At 41.0% G+C, this 18,260-nt stretch overlaps 1 protein-coding gene across 2 annotated transcripts in view; it reads right to left on the bottom strand.

Moving 5' to 3' along the window:
• ccser1 (coiled-coil serine-rich protein 1) overlaps nt 1-18,260 on the bottom strand; it is a 100,835-nt gene that overhangs the window by 33,538 nt on the left and 49,037 nt on the right. For both annotated transcript variants that reach the window (XM_052068612.1, XM_052068611.1), the window contains exons 9-10: nt 15,256-15,333; nt 10,563-10,643 (exon numbers count right to left, since the gene is read on the bottom strand). In XM_052068612.1, coding sequence (XP_051924572.1) covers nt 10,563-10,643; nt 15,256-15,333 — 159 coding nt within the window. The remainder of the gene's footprint in view (nt 1-10,562; nt 10,644-15,255; nt 15,334-18,260) is intronic.

Genomic DNA, 18,260 nt, shown 5'->3' on the forward strand with positions numbered 1-18,260 from the left:
TGAGCCATAGGGGTGGGGGTTACAATAAAGTCATGTCAGTAATGTCAATGGAAGAGCAACACACATTGAAAAGCACACAGTCAAAAGAAACTAAACAGAATCTCCATTTGCCCCCTCCCCCGCACTCCCCAGTAGTCAGTTTTAACGTCTCGCCTCAAGTTGTCAACCTAGAAAACGAACTCAAGGAAATAAGAGACGTGAGGTGGAAGCTGAGGGCAGCATGACTCATCTTTGCGAGAGTTTTTTTGTTCCCTCTGCCTCAAATCCAGCGTGACCGATGCTCGGCACCCGGGGAATTAATGAGGAGTATTGATGACATTTGATGGTGTCCTAAATGACGGTAGCCATGCGAATTTAACAAGATGACCAAAAATGGCACGTGGTGTTTGTTAAGCAAGACAAGTCGAGGTGTAAAATGTGTTGGTAAGAAACAGGATTGGGGGGAAAATGGAGGCGTTGTAAAGCCTCCCACCTGCACTCCTAACTATGGCTTTCAAGTGCTCGCACACAGAGGGGTGATTCTACAGCGGGCAGATGGAAAGTGGCCTCCAACAGTAAAACTTGATGAAGGCATAAAAGCACAATTAAACACCCGACTCCCAAACATAAAGATATTACACGGGTCTGGACGGAGGTCTCATTATCAAAGGACCAGATATGTTCTTTTTATGCCATCATATAAAACCGATTTGCGGAATGGGGCATGTGTTCAATGTCAAAATGCCTCATTTGAAATTCTATGTTGTGGAATGTTGTTAGCGTCGTAGAATAGAGTCCCTGCTATTTGCTTGCTGTTCATTATTAGGGGGAACTAGAGTAAGTTCCGTTTTAATATGCGCAACTTTGGAGGGTTTACGGTAGCCTCATTTGAACCTGTGAGATCAAGAGGTATTTTGACCTACAAAATTTGTGGGCAGGGGAGAATAAGGCAGACTCATTTCATCATGCACAACTTTTTGAAGGGTACATGGTGATGTCATTTTAATCAATGTGATTTAGAGGGATTTATAATTGTTAATTTTTCATTTTATTTTAACCTGCACAATTTTAAGGTAGTCTCAAATTATCACATGCAACTGTTGGGGGATTTGCAACAGTCTCAATTTAACATCCAGTCGAATGAGTTGTCAAGTGTTGTCGTGACTAAGGGAAGCAGATAACAATTTAACTCTTTCATTCCACAAGACATACTCGTACGTCTTTTTAAAATTAGGCGCTGCCTACCAAGGACGTACTTGTACGTCTCAGTCTTTTTTTTTTTTTGCGTCATAGAGAGGAGGAGGGTCTGATGCAATCTGCGAATGAGAATAAGCCGTTTGCATTGTAAATCATGTAAAAAAGTGACCAGTAGGTGGCAGTGGTGCCTCACGTACTTGAAATGCATGCTTTTACAAAAAGCTCTTTTTCTCAGTGTTTTGCCCAGGAATCACCATTTTCATGAAACTTAGCCATTTTTGTAATGCTAATTGCTGAAGAAGGGAAAAAGATAGAAACAGAGGGGGTTTTTTTCTGCTGAAAGAAGAGAGTCCAAATTTTATTTTGGTAGGCTCCATGTTTATATAGCATGAGAACCAAATATTGTGTGCGCCTTGCAAGATCAGTCAAAATCCAGTAAAACGCTGGGATTGAGGGGGTTGCACCAGTGTAAATGGCTGGGATTGAATGAGTTAAAAATATTATCTGGGTGCAAAAATAAGGATTGGGTTTAGTCGTAGAGGTCAAATGTATTGATGACGCAGTCTCGGTCATCTCTTTAACCTGCAAAACCCTTGGTGGATTTATGATTGTCACAAATTGACAGGTGCAATTTGTGTGAGATTCGCATTACTCTTGTTTTAGCCTGCATAACTTTGAGGTGATTTCAATGATCACTTTTTAGCATGTGCCGTTTTGGAGAGATTTACAGCGCTCTCACTTTGACCTGCATAGTGTGAGGGTTTTTATGACAATTTAAATGTATAACCTTTGGCAGTACCTTTATAGTCTTATACCTGTGCAACTTTTTTGGAATTACGTCTATTTTGACTCTAAAACGCAAATTTGTGTTTAAATATGTCATGAATGAGATTTATAGCTGTGAAGGAGTTGACTCAATGTCACATGAGTATTTAAAGTGTAGATCAACAGTGATGCGCACAGAAAGTAGAACTTGTGAGAGGAAGTGATATGCAGTGACGCATGTGAAGAAAATGTAGAGGTATACAGGTGAAACAGCGGGCATAAAGACAGGGAAGCAGTCAGGCCGATGATGAAATGAGTTCAAGGAAGTGATGTGAAACATTTGGTGGAAGATGGAAAATCAAAAGCGGGAAGTAAGAGGGAGGAAAAAAGCTGAGGGAGAATGAGGCTTGAGAAAATTGATCAAAATGTGGAAGAGGCGACACATTAAAAGTGTGATATTAGCAAGATTATAAAACTTTGAGGTGGATGGAGGGACAAGACTCTAAAAAAAAATCCTAAATAGGGCAGCGCACATTTTTGGGTCTGTCGTATTGCCACGCCATTACTCAGTGAGGACCACGATTGTACAAAATGATCTAGTTTACAGGAATAGGAGACCTACATAGTTCCAATCAGAGTTTGGACCGGCCCTCCTTCTGCTGCTTCAAGTGGCAAGGAATGCTGTGGATGCACGTTGACATGATATGTGTCATCATGCGTGCTCACGGATGGTGCCTATCCCCGGGAAGAAGTATACATTTTGAGAGTTACTGTGGCTGTAACACAAATTAGGGATGAACTAATTTCTTCTTTTCCCCCTGACTGCAGTGGCCAATAACGAAATGTGGGCAAAGGAAAGGAATCAATGCCTGTTCTGGCTTAGTCAGTAGAAATGTGCAGGTAATTTATTTCACGTGGCTGAATATTAAAAAAAAAAAGTCATTTCTTTCGAAGTGTGTAAGACAAATGATGATTACAGGTTGTAGAAATGGAGCGAGGTACAATGGGGAGACGCCATTGATTCACAAGTTAGAGAGCAGAGTTGAGGCTTAAAAGCAAAACAGTAGAATTGGTATCTTTCCATCTCTGCCTTTTATAGAAATACAAAAGTGCCCAAAAGTTGTCATTTGGCGCAACAGTGCGCTTTGAGAATCATATGGGTATGCTTTTACAATCAGCGTAAGAGGAGCTACTGATACTCTCACTCAAGGCAGAAAATTGCTGGGTCGAACTTGTCCGTCCATTCCATTTGTGGTTTTTAAATACCAGTAGGCAGTGTAAAAAGGGATTGGGACCCCAGATTCCCTTTCTCTATGTGTATATAGAATAATGGCACGGAAAGAAAGCAGAAAGATGCCAGCTTTTACAGACCCCATTTCCAATGGAGTAGGTACTTTGCGGCCTTAATAACCATACATAAATCAACAATGTCAGATTTTAAGCGTAATATGTCAATAACCATGTTGAATAATGACAGGAAGTGTTTTGGCGGATATGAACCAAGCCGAGGTCGCAGAAGTAAAGCTGCAGCCATTTAGAGAAAATAACACGAGGGAATGAGAAAGGCGACAAGAGAGAAGTAACCATCAAGAGCCTTTGATTCCCCCCATAAAAGCTTCCTGATAGGAATGCCCATGAAATTAGCTTGCTGAAATAAAGCAATTCCAATCTATTCAATCCCCTCTAAAAACTTTCAAACAGCTACCATACCTCCAAGCTCATAAGATTCTCTGCAGGGTGTAAAATAGCTTTTCTTCTTCTCAGGCCACACTCCCTCTCCCTCCATCTTACCCTTATACACAGTGCTCAATTGCAAAACGAGAGGAGGTGGCGGTTACGCTTTATAATTTGTGTTTGCCTCTCTTGCAATATTAAAGCTTGTAAGCTTTGGTTGAATATGTGTCCTCTGATGGCTGTTCCTCTGTGTGTGCGCTGAGATTGGCTGGCAACCAGTTCAGGGTGTCCCCCACCTACTGCCCGTAGATGGCTGGGATAGCCTGCAGCACCCCCCGCGAATCTTGTGAGGATAATCGGATCCGAAAATGGATGCATGGGTGGACTAATGTGATGAAAGTGGCGCTGATGATGATGATAGTTTTTCAGGATGTATTTTTTTTAAACCCCTGAGAAGGGAATGCTTTAAAAAATAATCTATATTAACAGATATTATAAAGCTTGTACACAATAAAACACAATAGCATCGACGTGTGCTGACGGTAGAATTAGGGGGGGAAAAAAATTATCCTGCTCTGTGTGCTTTCCACCGTTCAAGTAACATTTGTACAACTTAGCCAAATAGAGATAACTTGCCCGCCGCTCTGGGCCCACCACAGCGGCGGTTTCTGCATGGTGAGAATTTGCAAATAACACAGACCTCGATGTGTGCCACTGTGTCGTTTCTTGCCCTTCTTCACTTTTGATAGTGTAGTGCAAGTCTAATTTTCTTCCCCCTTACTCATTGTCCTTCAACTGACAAAAGCTACAATAAAAAATACAAGACATTTTAAGGCAAGGCAACTTTACTTATATGGCACATTAAATACATAGGGCAACTCAATAGACAGAAGACGAGCTGCCAAAAGCTATGTCAGCAGCAACGGTCCGCACTATGCATTCCTAGCTGTTTCAGTTCAGTGCAAGTCATCAAAGTAAACTCGGGCAACTACAAAAAAAATGTTAATAGTTAATTATGATGTATACATTGTACATACAAAGAATCCTAAAAACATTTGAAAATTATTTTATGTTTTGCATTTTTGTAGTGGGCAGATCAGTTTGACGTTTTATCAGTAGCTCGCATGTTGAAAAAGTGTGAGCACCCCAAGGTTTATGTGGGCCATACAAATAAGTGGCAACCAGAAGGTTATACCCCAGCTCTCACCCAGTTAGCTGAGATTGACTCCAGCTTCAGTTGATAGATAGAGCAAGTCATAGTGGGATGCTTGACCTCTGCAAGAAGAGGCCTGAAGAAGTAGAAATAGCTGCCCCACTTGTGAACGCACTTGCTGTTGCTAGCCAACAGCGCACCGGGGTACCTAACCTACATAGCTGCATTATCTTCCTACACACTCGCGAGCATGGTCACAAGAACAAGTAGAGGGTGGCCTTGAGGTGGGGGGTTGGGGAGTGGAGGTTCTCAAATCAGGCCGCACATGCTGCAAGCCACTGCTGAGTAGAGTCACCTGCGCTTACTAGCCTACCTTGCTAGCGGGCAGCCAGCTGCTCCTCTAATTAAGAGTCCATCCTCTCAAAGAGGGGAGGGGCTGAGCATATGGAGGCCTCCACAGACAATCTAGGTCCTGGCCTTAGAATAAATCACAAAGATGTAGTGTATGCTTGAGCGCGGGACACACTTCCTCATTTTGGACACTGTGTTAAAGGAAAGTAAGGTCACTTACTTATAATTATTGTTAGAGTCATAAGCATTTGTAGGAAAACCCTTCTGGGCGGGAAAGATAAAACCATCAGATGTGAAACAGTGAGTAATGGGGGTAAACTGAGTATACACTCTTGTGCCGACAATGTATTCATTTTCGAGCTGCCAACTTTTATGGATTGTGCATATTTTGTCACGGAAATCACTGAACGCTAGCTCATTACGCCCACTGATTGTCCCGGATTATGAAAATAATCATGAGTCGCATTGCTCAAATAGGGTGAAAAATCAACTCGACTATTTATGTAGGTGATAGTCGCAATGACCTTCGAATGGCCACTTCAAATTAAAATGGTAGACTTCCTTTGTAATTTTGGTCATGGCTTCATGAAACTTTTTTGAGAACTCATAAACACGCCTCACAAATTTCACTTTGCCAAGTGAAACTGACATTGGGAGCAAAATGAACATAATAATAATAATAATAATAATAATAATAATAATAAAAACAGGTCATAATAATTTAAAAAAAGAGAAGACATTTTGAGGTGCAAAACACATTTACTGGGAGTCACGCCTACCAGGTGGAAATTATTATGAGAGTGAAAATTGCCTTTTCACCCTCATAATAATTATTTGTTATTTCACAGTTTAGTTATTTTAGAAATGGTGCAGTTCCAGGAAAAATCAGTTTGGTCTCAAATTGTGACAGTGCTAAGGATTATTCTATATCTGCTGAAAATATGTAATTGCCACTTTTAAACGTCTATAAAAGTCATTTCTGCTCTCACAGATGGAATCCAGCCAAGACGATGAATCGTTCTCAAAGCACTCTTGGCGTGCATTAAGATGTGAGCATTGATGAAATTAATTAAAAATGGATCAGAAGTGTCGCGAAACCCTCAAGGCACTCAATAATTCAAGATCTAGAAGACGGTTTCATAAACTTTTTTAGCATCAGACCTGAGGACCCAGTATGGGGAATTATTGTGCAATTCATATAATAATAATAATGATAATAATAATAATTAATATTAGTAAAAATAACAATAATAATAATACATACTGATATAAATATTTTTGTAAACAAATAGTTGCACCTCACAGTCTCTGCCAACCAATGAAGTGTGAATTTAAAGAATCAATTAAATCTTTTGTTTGCTGCCTATTTTCGCAACTGTGTTCGTCTGTGATCCAGCCACTGTGATGTCACAACTTGGATAATTTACATAACCCCAACCTCACAAAGATTATCTCCGCCCATGACTTGATAGATGCATATGTATAGCCGCCATATTTCTGAGCGGTTGCCAGACGACAGTCTGCTTAAATCCTTGATGCTTCCCAACTATTGACTGAAGAATGTCCGAGGGTTTCTAATAAAGCACCACGCAACTATTTTAAACTGCCCCCAAAGCAACATATTCCATTCATAATGTCACCTACAAATCATAATATGCCTTAACATCAATTTGCATACTCTACACAACAAAACCCCCTGATAATATCTCCTCAAAGTAAACAAAACATTAAGAAATGAAGCTTTAACAAACAAGTAGCTCCTGCTAAATGGGTTTTGTGTTAATGGCATTGCCGTGTTGATAATTGAATTCCGCCATGAGGCATGACAACACACATAATACAATAATGAGTGAATGCTACTGTCTGTGGCATAAATGCAACTTTTCACTCAAGTTACTTTGACATTTGTCAACACATTATTGACTTGGCCCTCCGCCCACTAATGGCTGTGGCACAAAACGCACACACACTCAATCGAGGGGGAACACGCACACATACACACACAGACACAAACGATGACAAACAGATAACAAGGTACTCGCCATGTTACACACAAAGCCTCTTTTTTTTTTTGCTCGCTTAGGCCGACAGAATCAACAAGCATTCAATAGGGTAAGGCCATCGCTGACTGTATCATTGGAAAAGCATTAGAGGAAGGAGGTGTGCGGTGCCAGAGGGATGTAATAAAAGCCTGAAGCGGGGAGAAAGAAAATAACTGATTAATATGTATAAATAACATAAGTCAAAAATTATGGAAATTCAGTGCTGGAAATACATAAATACAAACAAGTTCGTCTGTACGTGTGTGTGTTAAGACAGATTTTGTGCCATCTACAACCAACACTGACATCTCAAAATTATACAGTGGATGATATAATTATTTGATGCCCTGCTGAATTCCTTGGGTGGGAACTCAAACCTACAGCCCCTTCAATGGGTTATCTATTCAGTTGAAGTCTGGAGACAACTCCTTGACCTTAGTCTGCTCCTTCTTGACCCAGTCCTTTGTTTACTTGACAATATTTGGTTGGAAGAGCCATTCATGATGCATCTTGATCGTTTTTTGGGGGGTGGGGGGTTTCGGCTGACGATTTACAGTACATGGCTCTGTTCAATGGACCAACATTTTGTGGTGAATTGCACTTTGTTTCCCACTGCAAATACACAGTTCCCAAAACACGACAGGCCTCATTCACAAAAGATTTGTCGAAACGTTCTTACTCTGTGCACAAGTTGATACGCAAAATCTGAGTCGGATTCATGACGCATGCATAGCAAACCATTTTCTTAACACCTCTGCCTAAGTTCATGAATCAGAATTCATTCTAAATGACCGCTTGTGCCCATGAAGCTCAAATTTGCATAAATGACAGCCCTATTTCCCTATAAATGGAACCCGTTTTGGCGGTCCTAAGTGTGTCATGTCGACTATGAGTGTGAGAAACGCAAAAAAATTAAAATAAAAACGGTCGGCGAACAAGTTGAGGCACCTCCTACTCGAACAGAATATAGACATGTGCGATAAAACCAGAGTGTGCATTGGGCAGGTAGTATTAGAATGTGTGTGTACACATCGCGAGAAACTATACTGCAGTTCATGTCATGAATGATGAAACAGCACTGGAAAAAAAGCCGCTGATGATCAACTCAAGTCATGCGTGAGTCAGCATTGCTCATGGCGCGTTTCTTCGTCACACATCTGGAATTAAATTATTTGGCCGTCAAATTCCCTTTCTTAGTCTTGTTGTTTTAGAGTTTGGAGGTGTCACAAAAGCAACAAATATTAGTTTCAAAGAAACCATTCTCCGTTGACATGTTTCTTCTGACAAAAAGCTTGTTTTCTCTTTTTGTTCAAAAACCTGCATTTTGCTGATTACTAAGGAATGGAAAAGGCTAAAAACACTGGCTGCTTACAGTCTTTTAAGATCATAAGGTGGTGTTCATACCAAGATTTGGTCCGGTGCTACGCCGGGGCTGCCCCAGTTCACACGTGCAAATTAGCTCCGCCGTAGCCCCGGAAAAAGGCTTACACCGGACCAAATTTGATCCACCGCAGGGAGGTGGTTTAAAAATTAGCGCCGGAGCAAATACTTGTGAACAGTACGTACGGCGAGAATGCGCTGCTTTCGTGCTCTGTCGGACTTCCGTCATGTGTTTGTTTAATAACGACACAAGACTTGGCTGGTAACATCTTTCCTTTTGTAGGAGACTGGACTGTCTTTGAGTTGTTTGTGTAGTTTGTTCCTTTGTTGTGTGTTCACAACCCCCCGCCGCCCATATAATTTATTTTGTGATTTCCTCTCTTGATTTTCTGTTTGGTCATTGAAGTGTCATTGAAGTCATCGTTGATTTACGTTTTCTGGGGCGGTCACTCTCGAGCAGAAGGAGAAGGACGTGCCTGTCCAGTAGTCGCTTGAGTTGTGTATACGTTTTAAAAAGAACTAACACGACAGCTCATTTGTCTTCTGTCGTTTTGCTCCGCTGCAGAAACTGCCGTGTGAACGCAAGTGGGGCTGCATCGACGCTGTGCCGGTGCAGACACGCTGAGCGGCTTTGTACTTGTGAAAGCTCCACACAATTTGCTGCGGTGCAAAATATATCGCAACAAACTACATCGGTGCAGCGCCAGAGCAAATGTGTGCCATGTGAACACCCTTATATTCTGTGCGTGCTGAAAGGTCAGGTGACACGCATGAAATGGTTGTGAATATGGAGGAATCTCTGATTCCAAAGTTGCTGGCGGTTCATGAGTGCAGAGTTATAAGGCCGTCAGCCTATGAGCTACGGGCTAAGCACGGCGGCGGGTATGTGAACCATCTGTAATGTCTACATTGAGAAGTGCATGTTGTTCAAGGGTAACTGCATGCACAATCAATCCACTTTTAACATTCTCTTAAAACCAGAAGCTTAAATGACCAGCACATAATTGCAAAATCAATCAGTTCAGGTTCCCCATTTAAAATGACCATCTATATGTGCCAGTTAAGAAGTGTGTGTGTGTTTTTTAATAGTTCTGAATAAGGAACAAGAAGACAATGTCAGCCTACTCTAAATTCCATAAGTCAGAAAACACACACGGGGCCCATCTGTCATCTCCATCTGTAGCACCTGAAGCTCAACACTCATTCCACGTGCATGGATTGGACAACAGTAACTGGTAGAGCCGAGTCAACACAGGTCGGTTGATTATGGTACCTCATGTCACACTTTACAGGATGTAAACATGGAAGGGCAAAAGAAAGGTCAAACGTAGAAATGCCGATGGACATCGCCTGCAGGCAGCTTCGGGCTTTTCTCATGAATTCCAATATGCGCGCCGATGAACTGTTGTGTCAGTGCCACGATAGGATGAGGTGATGGTCATGATATTACCGTTGTGTGCTTGTAACTTGTACGAAAAACGGACAAAACTTGTAAGTCGTAGTCATAAAGGTTTCATTCGGGTGACAGTTTGCGCTGGAGAATAAATGCCCTTTGTAGACATAAAGTAAAATTTGGTGCACATAGCAAAATCAGCACTGTGTCCTATTTTCAAAGCAACTGCCGCGGTCGGTAACGTATTTCCCACACATGTTGCTGGTGCAACCGTATCAGAAAAGGAAAGTGACCCAAACACCAGCCTGATTTCCAGCACAGGGAGACATTCATTACATCGACTGCGCCCCCATAATGTCAGCTGGTGGTGAAACCAAGGAGGCCATGTCAAAGGGCAGGTAAAATACATCGCATGGTAGCCTCCCTGATGAACATTGTGGAAATTGAAGAGCAAGAGTTGGGTAGCGGGGCAATCCAATGAATTTCACAGCATTTTCAGGACAGGGTACATGATGAATTCAAGCTTAAAAACATGCTTTTAAGGAGATTGGAAGGAATGTAAAGCAAGGGAAGAGAGCAAGGATAAAATAAGTTCTGGGGGAGATTTTTCGTGGAGCGCTTTGCTTACCTCTGGCCCCATTTGCTCCGTCTGTGTGGCGCGGTCGCTCGCGTGGCCGTCTTTCATCTTCAGGGCGGCTCTGGCACTGTCCTGTATGAACAACAAACACCACACATAATCAGCCATGTCCCCGAAGTGTGTGTGTGTGTGGGAGGGGGGGGGGGGGGGACATCAAATGGAGGGAATTAGAACAAGTACGCAACCTTAGCAAATTTCAACATTTCCTTTCTTCTTTATATAGAAAAGTCATAAGAAAGTTCACTTGAATGTCCTTCTTGGGGTAACGATTTACAGAATGCTCACTATTTCCACTTTTACCCTGACCACACAAACTTACAAGCAGCCATTTTATGTGTTTGGCAATGTTTTTAGAAGGTTGCACGTTCCTTGGAATTTGGCACTATTTACGCTGGGAGCTTTTCCTTTTACAAACACGGTAGCAAATCATTGTGACATGCCCAGGCCCAGCACTCGTCAATGCTTTTGGAGAACAGAGGCGTCGCATGGAATATGATTGAGGACGTGGGACGGACTATAATGACCTTAATTGCGACAATCAAGTAAATTAGGAATGCTGGGATGTGTTAAGATTGTGTTCCTTAAGAGATTCGATTCAAATCACGTCATTAAAAAGCAATATTTTTCCTCAAATATACAGTATATTTCATATATATAAATATATAAATTCCTCGTCTCATCCCCCCTTTGGTGGTGTCCGTCCCTCATTCAGCTCGGGTCCTCTACCAGAGGCCAGGAAGCTTGAGGGTTCTGCGCAGTATCCTTGCTGTTCCCAGCACTGCACATTTCTGGACTGAGATGTCCGATGTTGTTCCCGGGATCTGTTGCGACCACTCATCTAGTTTGGGGGTCACTGCCCCGAGTGCTCCGACCACCACAGGCATGACTGTCACCTTTACCTTCCAGGCTCTCTCTAGCTCCTCTCTGAGCCCTTGGTATTTCTCGAGTTTCTCGTGTTCCTTCTTTCTGATGTTTTCATCACTTAGGACCGCTACATCCACTACAACGGCTTTCCTCTGCCCTTTATCTAAGACCATCTTGTCAGTCTGGATCTGGAAGTCCCACAGGATCTTCGCTCTGTCATTCTCCACCACCTTCGGAGATGTTTCCCATTTTGACCTTGGGGTTTCCGGTCCATACTCTGCACTCCATATATATATATATATAATATTTTTTTTTAACCCTGATACTGGATCCATGTACATCCGGTCAAGCAGCAGCGTACACAACGGACTGCTCGCAAGTTAATCACACACCACCTACTAACAAGACAACCATTCACATTCACAAGTATATCATTCATTCATGGCAGGTCAGCAGGGCTCAGTCCCAATCCCCTCTGAATTGGGGGGATTATCGTACATCCAATCCCAAAAAATTTGCGCACAAAGTTAATGAGTTTTAAAAATGTCTCACTACCTACATTAAAAACAAGTCCTTTATTTCTACAGTGTTACGTCATGGGCTGAAGTGAAGTCTTTTCAGCAAAATGCATCAACGCGGAAGAGCGGAAAAGCTGTTAAAAGTGACAGCCAGTGATGGCCAGCCTGTCAGCAGGTCCTTGTAGGAGATAATTAATAGGTTTCCCCTGGCAGATTTACAGAGGTAGGCGGGTGGAGCTACTGCTACGAATTGCCCCTTTCCTTCAAAGGGCCGCACTCAACTTGGTATCGGCAGGAGAGGTTTCCCCTTTCTCCAGCTTTCTCTCTCCAAACATACAAGACACACACCAGCTCCATTGAAACGCCCGTTTCTGTCAAGTGAACACAATGAAATGCAGCCCTGACATACGTTGGGTATCCTTTATCTATCTTTTGAAGGAAAACACAGCAAGTGAAAAGAGATGAGAGCCAGAGATATTAAAAGAAACGCGATATATGTTGATGTAGGAATCAGGTTAACATACAGTATGTGAAAAGACGCAGAAAATCCAATTTGCTGCTCTTCACAATGTGTATTGAATAACTAAAAATGTTGCCCGTATAAAACAGGGAACCCGTTGCTGATTTGTTTTATTGTTACATTTTTCTTGTTTAATAAAACCATTGCTTCGGGCCCCTGGAATTAACCTTTAAAAAACAATTCATAATAATCACAAAGTTGCTTTTCAGATGAAGTCATAGATTTGCAAAACTGCTCTTCATAGAAAAAAAGTCATTTCGAGCCTAAAAGGTTTGAGATTATTTGTGACACAAGGCGATTAAATGGCGCACGACATCTATTCGAGGGCTTGCAGTAGCCGAGTCCATCGTGTTCTTTGATACCTGTAATTATAATTTGGGGAGTTATTAAAGTATTAGCATGCTCACTAGACAACCTGTAACCAAAGTAAAAGCTCCTTGTCAGAATAGGTAAGAGATGCACATTTAAGCCTCAGTGTTGAGTACAGCTCAATGAGAAAGAGGAGTCGAGGAGGCGTGATAATTCAAGAGACTGAAAGGCAAGAAGGCTGACAAGATTGAGATGTGAGTGCCAGACACAGATGCCAAATGAGACTCAAGTCATTGGATGGTGACTGGCATCTCTCATTATGCTCCGACGTAGGACGCCGGCCCATTATCCTGCTGAGGCCTGGCGTCGTGTCTCCATTGTGCCGCTTCGATAGAGCAGGTGACACATGACGGACAAACAATGACAAAAATATTGTGGCAAACAACACTTAAAAGGGACATACCGTGGAAATTAATTAATTTAATGACTTGCATAAACTGAGTTGGGTCTCTGGAGTGCCTGCCCACCCATCAAGTGTGAAATTAAACAACCAACTCAATCTTTTTACGTGCCTGTTTCTGAATGTGTCTGTGAGCGTGTTTGCACTTGCGTCCCAGAGTTTTAGATTCCAATTAGAATGAATCCGAATGACCAAACCCAGTTAAAATGGTCCATATCCACACCTCAATCACAATAAGAAAGCCGAACCCCAATGGAATTTTATTCGGCGATATATTCCTTTTGCCAATCCGAGCCGATCTATCTTAATACATTCAGGAAAATTATATACTTCTAAATAATTGAAAGGAAAAGGGCTCCATACTCACCATGAGTTCGACATGAAAACTATCAAGGTTGTACTCATCATATAATAAGGCTTCTTCATCACACACTCTGTATCATGGCAAGCCTTCAAACCATTCCCGTGTTCATCAATTATTTCACCTTTGTTTTTCAGGCTTTTGAATCACTGTCCCCGCCACTTTGACAGGTTATGAGTAGAAGAGAAAACTATTGGAGTCATTAACAGAAAATACAACTTTGACATATTTTTCTTTTAAAGGGGGCTAAAAAAAATCCCAAGATCCAAGCTTCAAAGCCAATTATTCCTTGATGCATATGCATTATAACAGAGTCAAAACATTCTCGTTGCTTTAATAATTTAGTTCAAAAGTCGATGAAAGTGTGCCCATGGTAGATTTATAAGAGCGTATTTTAAATGTTTCAATGTCTGACGCCATTCATCCGTGAAAATTCTTAATAGCTGAAGCTACACATGACATTGTATTTAATTAACTGTTAATGGAGGAGAGACCTCCATTTGCTTGTATTATGTGCTATTGGGTAGAAATAAAGCAAAACAGAAAGAAACAAAGCATTAATGTGGATCCACCCCAAGAACAAAAAACATTGGCACACAATGTGTTAACGATTGCATGGTGGTCCACTGAAATTAAAGACTTTTAAGTTACGTTCGATTAGGGATGGACGATTAATTGAAATATAATCATGATTTGGATTTTGGCTTCTCTTGATCTTTAAAACGTTAGTGTAGCGTATGTGATGCTCCTTTAAGCTTTTCAATGACACCCCAGTTGGTGTTTACTGTGAAAGTAAACACACAACCATAAGAATTAAACACATTGTGGATTTAAATACCAGACATGCCTCAGTTTTAAAGCATCGCTAGCCGCTAATGCTTAAAGTCTTGTAAGAATCCTTTGAAATACTGGCGGAAAATTAGCATCGGCTTTGGCAGGGTTATTCGTTCAAATAACGAATTTTCACATACAAATGCCATGGAAATGCTTACACACAGGTAAGAGAACGCTACTCAAAGGGACAAATTCTTCCAAATCTTTGAAAAATGTGTTATATTAATAGAGTTCAATAGCAATTTTCTTATGTTCTCGTTTTAAGTGTGTATTTCATCCATGCCTGGCACCACATTGCCCTTAAGAGGCCAAAAGATGCAGGAACAGCCCGTATTTGTTACCGTTTCTTTCAATTGCTGTTATTTTAGTATATTCTTATTTTACTTTCTTACTAATTCATTTTCTCATTGTCCTTTCAAGAAATGTTTCAAGTTTAGTTTTTAAGGATTTAAGGTATTTTTCTGACCTCAAAGATAGAAACATCCAAGGACTTTTTACACTTACTAGCTGCTGTTTTTTCCCCCCGTAGTGGAAAAAGTAGCCATCTTTTACAAGCGAGGTATTTGTTTGTCAAAAGTAAATCATGCATTCCGCAACCAAATAGGGTTGGGGTCCATTAGAAAGCTGGCCACTGTTTGACAAGTATAAAATGAATGTCAATTATACATTATGAAGCTGCTTGGTCATTTGGACCGATTTGGTTGAGAGCGGTCTCCCCCATAATGATCTAAATGAAAAGTGAGGGAACGCTGTTCCATTTCCATAAAAGATTATGAATTCATACTGGTCACATCGGTGGCATGTGCACAGATTCATACCAGTTCACTTTGAAGCCGGAGAATCAGCTCGTCTTTTTCCTTCAGTTGCTGCAGCAACGCCTCCTCTCTGCTCCAGTCCTGGACACAAAAAACAAGACACAGTGTTGTACATTCCTTCATGACGCTGAACACTGCAGGCATCAGTCTTATGAAGCTGAACATTTTCATCTTTTTTTTTTTAAAGAAGAATTCTACAAAGTTTCATTTTCTTCTATTAGGGTACAAATTGACACAGATACTGACAAAGATTTAATTTGTGGATTCAAGTGCATAGCTCACCGTATGAGTAGAATAGTAAAGTAGGTGGCAGATTGACAATCAAAATTTTTCTAATATAGAACTTGTATCCCAAATGATGGGGTGGTTGGTGGAGGTTTGCTGCCGTTATCTAGCCATTGGTAGAATAATAAAGGTTGCTGAGATCTCAAATTTTAGCTCGCGAGCAGAAAAGTTACCTGATTGATGACATGTCATTCGGAAAACTGAGTACTAATATTGTATAGGTATTAAAAGTACAAAGTAACACTGTAGCGAAAATAAGATATCCTTTATTTGTTCCACACTGGGGAAATTTACAGCCTCCAGTAGCAAGAATGTAGGTAGAAAGAAGAAAGAAAAAAAAAAACAACAACAAACACCGTTCAATTAGTGCAATATAAAACACAAAATGGATAAATCGCAGTGCTATTTACAATCGTCTTTCACATCATTTAATTATTATTATTATTATTTTTATCGTTATTTTTATTCAGCAGCCTGACAGAAGTCGGTAGGAACGAGCGTCGATAACACTCCTTCTTGCAGCGCGGGTGTAACAGTCTGTAAATACTGTCAATGCCGCATGATGTCCAGAATCTTTTCACATTTTCAGCTTGATGAGTGAATGCTTGAATGTACCGTATGCAGATTGGATATCAAAACGTGAACGCCAACCGGAGTAAACAACTGCTTGTTTGTTTTTCACTGCGCTGATCACTTAATTTAGGGCAAAACTTTCTCACAGAAAACATGTTAAAAGAAGCTCTTTTCGTAATTGAAACCTTGCAGCCTTTCTGAGCTCATTTGATGGAATTATTTATTATATGTGCAATTTAGACACACACACACACACACACATATATATATGTATATATATATACATTGTATATATATATATAGATTTTTTTTAATTATAATTTTTGTCAAAAGATGTCCGACAACACGCTGTCTGTCTTATTGGAAGCTTTAAGATGATGAGGACATCTGAGTGTTTCATTCAAATTCAATCATTCGAAGAAGACGGACTCACAGGTCCGGTTGTGAGAAATGCTACTCTGGGCGAGATCAAGACAAAGTAATGGATAAAAGGAGTGGAAAAAAAGTTAGAAAGACAAGTTTGAGAAAAGTAGACAGGTGGTCAGGTAGTCATTACTTCTTCAAAAGAGAAAAATGGACAGGAAAATGTGAGTAAAAACATACAGGAAAGGGGACAAGATGAGATAAAGGATGGATGGAGGGTGAGAGAAGACAGAGAGGGCCTGAGGCTGACCATGATGGTATCGAAGAGATCCTATCCTTGGGGAGTCATCCAATCTGAACAGACAGCCAGGAAAGTCAAGGCTGTAACTTTAACAGCACCCCGCTAATCAGCCTCAAAGAGCATGAAACCGGTCTTCCACCACCTCCCAATCCACATAACCACTCTGTTCTCAGACAATTTGAAGATGCATTTTTTCTTTGGCACTAAATGAACAATTAATTGATAATTGATCCGGCTTTGAACTTATGGAGCAATTAGTTATTAATTTTGTGTCGTGTCAATCTTTCCCTGTCAAGTTCCATAAACAAGCAAAAACATACATGCAAAATGTGTCGCGTATATGACAACTTTGGCTTTGAAAGCGCCCTAAAAATGAGGCAAAATGACCCAAAATGTCTACTTCACATCAAAATGGCTGAACTTCTGTATTGTTAAGGTCACTTTATGGTCTATATAAATAGAGCTGCGTTGTATTGTCTTGTATTGTATTGTATTGTATTGTATTCCCTTTGCGTAACTCCATCTAGTGGATGCATAATGCAAACGCAGCCACTATTGTCGCTTCTATTCCATGTGCCTTGTAATTCAGTGTGCCCTATCTATGAAAGCTGTTTTAAAATAGGCCATTTGTTGAAAGTGTGCTTTATAAGCTGAAGCACCTTATCGTGCAGAGAATACGGTAATGTTCTGGAAAAAAATTCAAATCAAAGTGTATACCAAACTCTACTCTAAAGCTGTGTCCAAATTCATCGGCCGTAGACCGCATAAATCGTGTTGAATTTGAATAGGGCAAGCAACGCTCATTTGACTGTCATCCGTACCGCCGTAAGAAGGCTGAAATGTACTTGGCTCATAGAAGAGATGAAATATTGCAGCGCAGAAGAAGAGCAACGTAGAGCGGTGTAAGAGAATGGCAGAGCAACATTAGGCGACGAACGTGTGCTCCAAACAGCTTTTGCTCAAGGCTCGTCTCCATGGAAACAAAGGCTAGATTCCAATGACGCGTGAATTTGGACACTACCGTGCGGTCGAGGTGCGCCGGAAGTTATGTCATGTGGCCTTTAGTCTTTCGGGATGCAGCCCACGAATTTGAACATGGCCTAAGAGTGCCAGCGTTAGGAGAGGCAGTGTGGGTGGGCTCCCTTTCTTTGAATTTGCTAAAGACCACTCTGCTTGAACAACAGCTACACACGTCCTTTAGGATGTTCTGCCACTCTGGGTGGCTCTAGCATTCCCAATATGTGCTGTTCTGAATAACCAAACAGCACATTCCAACTATGCTCCAAGTTTCTAAGCAGTCTGAATTGCAGTGCTTGTAGTGCTTTTGGGCCTGAGATTTTTTTTTTCTTTCTTTTTTTTTTTTACTTTTTAGCCTACCAAATGGCATGTTTTTAAGTGATAGAAAGGGAAGGTGGTGATTCAATATTTAGGAGTCATACCCACAACAGCTAGCAAAACACTTCACATGGACGAGCATGTCTGAAAA

This window comes from Hippocampus zosterae, chromosome 6 (genome assembly GCF_025434085.1).
Source record: "Hippocampus zosterae strain Florida chromosome 6, ASM2543408v3, whole genome shotgun sequence".
Lineage (NCBI taxonomy): Eukaryota > Metazoa > Chordata > Actinopteri > Syngnathiformes > Syngnathidae > Hippocampus > Hippocampus zosterae.